The following is a 7500-nucleotide window of genomic DNA, read 5'->3' on the forward strand; positions in this document are numbered from 1 at the left end:
CTGTGATGGTCTTCGTACATAGGGTCGATTACCTGTCAAATGGACTGCATTTGAGGCTTTGCTTTACGGAGTATACACGACACAAAGTGATGTGTAAGTGTATCCTTTTCAGTAGAAAGTCAAATTCCGTTTCTTTTCAGAATTGATAGCTGTCTATTCCCGTTTCATTTTGCAGCCGACCTAAATTGCTTTATCCTAGGAGTTTCAAAAGGAAGGGAAAGTAACTTTATTTAAGTGTCTAGTCAATCTAGCACTGGAGCACTACTTAGGGACACTGTAAACTGAAATTAGCAATTGAGGAGAGGGGAAACCGGAGTACCTGGAGAAAACCTCTCGGTGCAGCGTAGGGAACCCACAAACTCCACCCACATATGACGAACGAGTCTGCGAATCGAACCTGGGCCACATTGGTGGGAAGGCAAGTCCTCTCACCACTGCGCCATCCCTACACGCCTGCACCCCTGTTGTTGCTACTTTTCTCTACTTGTTCTATTTTTGAAATGCACGTGTCTTTACTTCCTGTGTTACAAGTATTTTTCTATATATATATTTTTTAATTTGCTTCACTCCTTTTTGCAGCTGGAGTTATGGCATCCTTCTCTATGAAATCGTGACAGTTGGTAAGCTTCATTTTAAAGCATTGGTCCAGTGACAGAACGTGCACATGCAGAACTGGAAATATTTCCTCTATCAATATCGACAACTATGCAAATTTTACGTTTCCTATCTAGCTTTATTGAGGCTGCAATTTTAAACCCACAGGTGGATCGCCATACCCAGAAACGAACGCCAGGCTCATTGCGGATAAAATTCGAGAAGGATACAGGATGCCTAGGCCAGGACATGTGGATAGAAAACTGTAAATGACTTTCTTCTCAATTGTGGTACTGAATAATAGAATAACATAATAATAATATAATAATAATAATAATAATAAATAATAATAATAATAATAATAATAATAATAATGATAATAATAATAATAATATAATAATACTAGTCGTCGAGAGGGGACGAGAATCGAGACTGGCGTAAAGCTTAGGAGTAAGGCGACAAGAGCCCCTGGGACCATCTCTTTAACGGACGAGTTTCAGAGCGAATTAAATTCTGATTTTCTGAATGGGTGGAGGTTTCCGCAATTGTCTTTTATCTGTCCTATCATGAGAACCTCATACTGAGCCTACTTGAAACAATTCCGGAAGAAGACCAACTGCAACGAAAGGTACTAGTCGTCTTTTAGTATTCTGCTTCTCAAATTAACGTTATTTTGGTACAAGCATTGCGATCGGCCGAGCAGATTACAAATGGTTTTTTGCCCGTGGAATTCACCTTGACGCATTTATCGACAATGCGAAAATATGTGCATTGCCTCGCTGTTAAATAATTTTGCAGGGATGCGCCTGGAAGTGCTTTTGTGAAATGTTGCCGTCTGTGTGGCAAAGTTCGATGAAACAATTGTTAAGCTGGGCATTTCGTAAGAATTTGTAAGACAGTATGTAGCCAAACAATAGCCGGCGATGGAAGGCTGGACCCCAATAACGCCCCAAGAAGGTGAAGTGTCTCCACTATTTTTGCAACTTCTTGGAGCTTGTTTTATTTTCTTTTCTGTGGAATTTTAAGGTTCTAAATGTGTTGCATCTTAACTTGTATGAAAAGGTTTACTTATACCAGTAATTAACACTTTCATTTAAAAAAAACACCTGATAATAGGTAAATTAATAACGCCCCAAGAAGCTGAAACTTCAGAGTACTGCTGATGAAATAACAAAATGTTATATGGACAGAGTAATCATCTTTACAGTTTGTCCATGGTCATTTCCTTTGTGGGACTGTTTTCAATTTTCAAAGTCGGTGTCTGCTTTGCATCATAACTGCAAAGGACCTGATGTTTTGCTCAAGAGGTGCCATATTTCCAATTGAAACTGATATTTTTTGTTAATTTTAAGTAAAAATTCTTTGTTAAAATAAATTGAAAATGCGTTATCGTAATAAGGGGTTTGTAAAACTCGGAATGTGTATTAATAAGATAACAGTGAACAGAAAGATCTGTGAAGCATACAATAACTACAAAACACTCGCATAATGGGGTCTGCAATTGCGAAAAATGGTACTGTACATGAACATATATTCATAACATGGAAATCGTCTATTAAATCAAGATTTTTATGCACCTCATTTTAGCAATTTATTCCTTGGTCCTCATTCAAAAATGAAATAAACAAAACGAAGGTAACCCAGACAATATTAATTGAACCTATAGCAGATAGATACGTAAGCTTATTTGTGATGCTGAAAAAGGCCGAAGGCAATGCTTGGACATGTCTGGCCTGTGCAACAGAGATACCAAAATTAAGTCGCGAGGTTAATTTGAGAAGCGGAACACTAAAAGACGACTAGTATCTTCCGTTGCAATAGGTCTTCTTCCTGGTTTATTTCCAGTCGGCTCTTCGAAGGTGTTTGTTTGGTCAAGCATTTTAATTTTATGCACGTACAGATAATTGTCCTCACTTAACAAAATCTTTTAGGTTGAATTGGTCGAATTTTGTAATTCGCTGTCCCTTTGCGCCCCAAATTTTGTCGCAGGGTATCTGTTATACGAGCCAGAAATTAAGGAGAGCGATAGAAATAAAGTGGCGACCGTTGATGTGGAAATTATCAGTTGATATAGGGAATCACGATCTGACTTCACTGTATGAGGATCTCTGATTGGGAGGCAAAAAGGCAATTGCGGAAATTTCCGCTCAATCAGAAAATCAGAATTTAATTCACTCTCGAACTCGTCCGTTAAAGGCATGTTGCCAGGGCACCTTCTAGCATTACTTGAAAACTTTACGCCCGTCTCGACTCACTGCCCCTGACTCTCCGACGATGGGTCTGAGGGCGAGGACGACCACGAGTATGCGTTTTCTTTACTGAGCGTGGTGCGCTTAAATTTTGGAGGCCGACATTTTTCGAAGTGCACGAGCTCAGAACGGGAAATTCGCTTTCGTAGTCGTCCTCGTCCTCCTATCTAAAGGTCCCTAATAATGAAATGAGTATTGCTTGACGATAAATTCCCTCCAAAGAGCGAGGTCAAATCTCTTTAAATTTAGGTATGAACTCATGATGAAGTGTTGGGAAGAAGACCCAAGTGATCGACCTACATTTGACAAGCTGAGGAGAACAATAAAAAATATGGAGAGGAATCACAAGGTAAAGAAAAAAGGAAGGAATCTGGACAATTAAAGAAAAAGCTTGCCTCTGACGTACTTGTCTGCCGGTACACTTGATTAAACCTACCTGCGCCGAAGAACCTAGGCTGTCTTCCAAGGTCATCTATGTCCCTTTTTGAATCGTACTGATCCCACAGTCACATTGCCCGTTCTTGGCTTTCTTGAGTATTCGAAATATGCAAATATAAATATGGCACGCAGTGCTTGGTTCACATAGTCAAGTAACCTTAACCAGGAGACCATGAGTGAGAGCGAACAACTGTCCTATATTCCCGTCGCGGCGTTTTTACAGATCGGTTTATTTTTAGATTGAATTTCCCGTGAATGAGACCCCCGTGGGAGCCCCATGACCAATTACAAGAAACTTACTTGGCGTCAATGCGGCACCAACCGGAACACCTTTTTTTCCGAAGGATAAGGTAGTCTAAAAATAGATCGGCCTGTAAAAATGCCGTCACATAGGCTTACTATGGAACTTGTTCGCTCCTAGTTATGGGCTCCTGCCTTAACACATTCAATATATTTTTATTTTGCAGACGTATGTTAACCTCAGTCAATACTGCACAAGAACGTATTCCGATGTCACTGATCTGACCGCTAAGTAGATGAAGTAGAAGAGCTTAAAATGGTTGGACTAGTAAAGAATTAGGATTATACAGCCAAGAACTTTGTTAGTTGCTAATGAGGCAAACGATCACAGAAAAAAAAATGGAACGTAGCGAATTTTAGAAAATTCTGAACTCAAGTAAATTTAAGTGTTATTGTTTTGTTTTTGTTTTTTTTTAAGTAATAAATACATCACTATACAGGTTGCCTTTTGTTGGTTTAAGAAATGTTTTATAGATTATTTACAAGTAAATATATTGTAGATGTTTTTCCTCGAGGTATCAGAGAACCTAGCTACGCTATCTCATTCAAAAATTTGCTAAATAAATCGTACTTGTGGCTCAAAAGACCACATTCACTCTACAGGCATTGCGTGGCATGGAGCAATTTCATACATGAAAATGCCGCCAAAGCTGAAACTTATCCAATCAGATCGCTACGATAAGCAATGCAAATGTTCATAACAAAACAAACGGTCAAAAAACCTGTCGGTTGAAGGTGGTCCTGTAAGTTGTGACAAATAGTTTAATGATTACATATTAAGTAAATTTGAACATATTGGTTATACTGCTTCTTTAGGGACATGGTTCTTAAAAAGCTTTTTTTTTGTGATTCCCATATGTTTCAACAGTTTTTCCAATCTTTTTTACGTTTAATAAATTCTGTTGAACGATTGCTTGAGTTCGAGAATTGTGTAAAGTGTTCCAAATGACGAGCCGGATTCTAGCTTCCCTAAAAGGGAAGGTTTGTAGGTTTGCTGCGAATAGATTATCCCATCTGTGCTGGAAATCCTCAATGAAGGATTATGAGGTTTTTTGTGATCCCTGAGGCGCCATAAGCGAGCGGGTTAATCCCCAAGCTTGCAGATCTTGTTAGTCAACGATCTCAGCAGAAAGTCAAAGTCACACCTTGCCTGAAATTAGAATTTAAATCTATTTTGTTGGAGGGTGGAACGAAACTTCCGTGCAGATTCTCCCCTTTTTTTGCGTTCGTCCCGTCCTTTGTGGGTGGGGTAAAGGCGGATTACGGGAGACTGAAGAGCAAAGGGCATGAGGCGGGAATTCTGAGAGGACGGGAGACAGGAGAGAAGGGTAAAAAGCTCGTGCTGTCATTTATTAAAGCGTTAGAATACCTGTAAAAATAAGAACCCTACATAATATTTCATATGCATTAGCGTCTTCTAAGCAATGAAGCAAACAAAAATTCGCGCTTGGGCAAAAAAAACAGGATTTCTTCTTGTGAAACCTTTGGCGGATCTTCGCCTAATATGGGTGTCCTGAGAAATTAATCACCGTTCTCAAACTTCTTCATGATTCTATGGTTTAAAGAGTCCTGGACAGCTGTTCCAACAGTGGGACAATTGAAGTACGATCCGGCGTTAAGCAAGGCTGCGTGATTGCTCCCACCCTCTTCTCCACCTTTATTTCAACAGTCTTTTAGCTGATGAAAGACCAGCTCCCTGAAGGAGTAGCAGTGACCTACTGACTAGAAAGGGGACTTTTCAATCTAAAAAGGCTGAGAGCGAAAACCAACACTTGCACCACCTCTGTTGTCGAGCCCCACTATGCTGACGACAATTGCGCCTGTGCCACATCTGGGGAGAACCTTTCTACTAATCAGGATGCGTTTGGCCATGCATACCAAAGTGTTTTCCTGTTAAATCATGTTTACTTATTTTTGTCGACTACAAATTTAGCACAGGATAAAGCATGTGTTGATACAAGCTTGAATCTCATTGAAAAGCCAGTCCTACATTTATTTTGTTAAACCTAGTTTATTTAAACATGTCTTCTTGGTGTGAATGGGGCTTAAGTTGCCTAGTTTTAGATGTCCGATTGCGCAATTTGCTCTTCAGTTTGGCTGCTTTTGTACCATGTGATCACCAGCTGCAAAGGGCCCATTATGTGTCACATGCAGTATAAGTCTTTTCATGGTATTCTAAATATTTATTTGGCATTTATGGATGCTGGCTGATGGCAACCTCCCTTGTAGAACAAACCTTTTTCGAAGACAAGTAACACATCCCATCAGCAACCTCCCAAGCGAATTTTATCAGCTGTTCCGAAGTCAGATTGGTTTCCGGTTTCACATCCGTGTTCTTATAGTAAGTGTCGTTGAGTCCTCGGCTCTTTCGCAGATATCCCAGGAGATCCCCAAAGGGAACATACTCGATCAACACGATCAGTCGGTCTACGCAAAACAACGTTCTTGGAATGAAGGGTGTTCACTGGCAACCTAGGGTTGCTTAACAAACGCTTGTAACAGAATACTCCATTAGAAAAATGTCAATTTTACAACTATTAGTGACGCATCCGATGAGCTTCGTCACGTGATGATGGGGCTTTATTTTTTTCAGCAGCTGGAGGTGGATACTACATGCCTCTCCATCCTTCCGGGAGAAGCTGGGAAGTCAGTCGCGAAGACGTTCATGTTAACAAAGTCATCGGCAAAGGAGCCTTTTCTCAGGTTGTCCAGGCAACAGGTTGCTGCCATAGTGGTTAACATGCTACATTTTTCAGTCGGACGCCTAAGGTTCGATTTCCGTTCTGACCACTGGATTTATTTGTCATGAAAGGTCCTGAGTTGAACTCTGACATTACTTGCAAATGACAAAATGGTTGTCTCCTGTCCATTAGGGGTGACATTAGGCATGGTTTGAAATCTCCCTTTCGCTGTTCATTCTTGACCGCGCATTTGAGTATTAGAAGTATACAGAAAGCTACAGTTTGAATAATAGAAATATATACCAACTGAATTGTACTTAAATATGAACGCTTTAGGCGTAATAGCAACTGATCCTGCCTTATAATTTCGCGGAGATACGCTGCGTTTGGTGGAGTTATGTTTGTTGATAAAGATAGATTCCTTGGTACAAATGTACTATTCATCCACATACAATTTCTCTTAGATTGTCCACCGCGACTTGGCAGCGAGAAATGTTCTTGTTGGCGAAGGAGAGAGATGCAAGGTGACAGACTTTGGGATAGCGAGGAATGTGGAACAGGACGATGTTTATACCAAGAAAAGTAGGGTAAGGCTTGCACTGATATTATGGCTTATACGCCATGATCGAACTTAGAGATAACCTTTTTCTTTGACGGTATTCGTTGCTGGTTTTCCGTACCAAGGGTCGATTACCTGTTAAATGGACTGCATATGAGGCCTTGTTTTATAGAGTATACACGACACAAAGTGATGTGTAAGTATATACGTTTCAGTGTAAAGTTAAATTTATTTTTCTTTTAGAATTGTAAGTAGAGGATATCACATTCCCGCTTGGGGATACGAATTTTATCCTCGAGTGCTGCATTGTATCTATCACAAGTGAGCGCAGCGAAGGAGTGAGGGATACTATGAGCACGGGAAGATAAAATTCATATCCCCAAGCGTCCATGTAATGTTCTGTTTGTTATGTAGATATTGACAAAATTTGCAGCATAAAAGCAACTCGTTTTATTCATTCTCGAATTAGTGAAAAAGTGGTCACCAACCGTTAAACAAGCATGTTTTATAACATAAAACAAAATAAGTTAGGAAAGACAAATCATGATAATGTCAAATTGTGCAATAAAAAGGTTAATGTAGTGGAGAAGAATTATATTACAGCACAAAAGTATCCTCCAGTGAAGGAAAACCTCAATTTTTATTGGCTAATCGTGCTAATTACCATGATAAAACCTAT

General features: G+C 39.8%; 2 protein-coding genes across 5 annotated transcripts in view; both read left to right on the forward strand.

The window, feature by feature from the left end:
* The window catches only part of LOC138029808 (tyrosine-protein kinase receptor Tie-1-like), a 6505-nt gene extending 1696 nt beyond the window's left edge, over positions 1 to 4809 (forward strand). The window contains exons 3-7 of the mRNA XM_068877629.1: positions 23 to 93; positions 580 to 620; positions 763 to 859; positions 3093 to 3192; positions 3749 to 4809. Of these exons, the coding sequence (XP_068733730.1) occupies positions 23 to 93; positions 580 to 620; positions 763 to 859; positions 3093 to 3192; positions 3749 to 3817 (378 nt within the window). The 3' untranslated portion in view covers positions 3818 to 4809. The remainder of the gene's footprint in view (positions 1 to 22; positions 94 to 579; positions 621 to 762; positions 860 to 3092; positions 3193 to 3748) is intronic.
* Positions 4810 to 4818: 9 nt separating this feature from the next.
* The window catches only part of LOC138029820 (tyrosine-protein kinase receptor Tie-1-like), a 4540-nt gene continuing 1858 nt past the window's right edge, over positions 4819 to 7500 (forward strand). Inside the window, exons 1-3 of one of the 4 annotated variants that reach the window (XM_068877642.1) lie at positions 5847 to 5922; positions 6175 to 6350; positions 6727 to 6849. In XM_068877642.1, the coding sequence (XP_068733743.1) occupies positions 6812 to 6849 (38 nt within the window). In that variant the 5' untranslated portion in view covers positions 5847 to 5922; positions 6175 to 6350; positions 6727 to 6811. Of the gene's footprint in view, positions 6351 to 6380; positions 6850 to 7500 lie in introns of those variants that run through there. The other 3 variants (XM_068877640.1, XM_068877641.1, XM_068877643.1) reach the window with 3 other exon arrangements.

The sequence above is a fragment of the Montipora capricornis genome, chromosome 13, assembly GCF_036669925.1.
Source record: "Montipora capricornis isolate CH-2021 chromosome 13, ASM3666992v2, whole genome shotgun sequence".
Taxonomy (NCBI): domain Eukaryota; kingdom Metazoa; phylum Cnidaria; class Anthozoa; order Scleractinia; family Acroporidae; genus Montipora; species Montipora capricornis.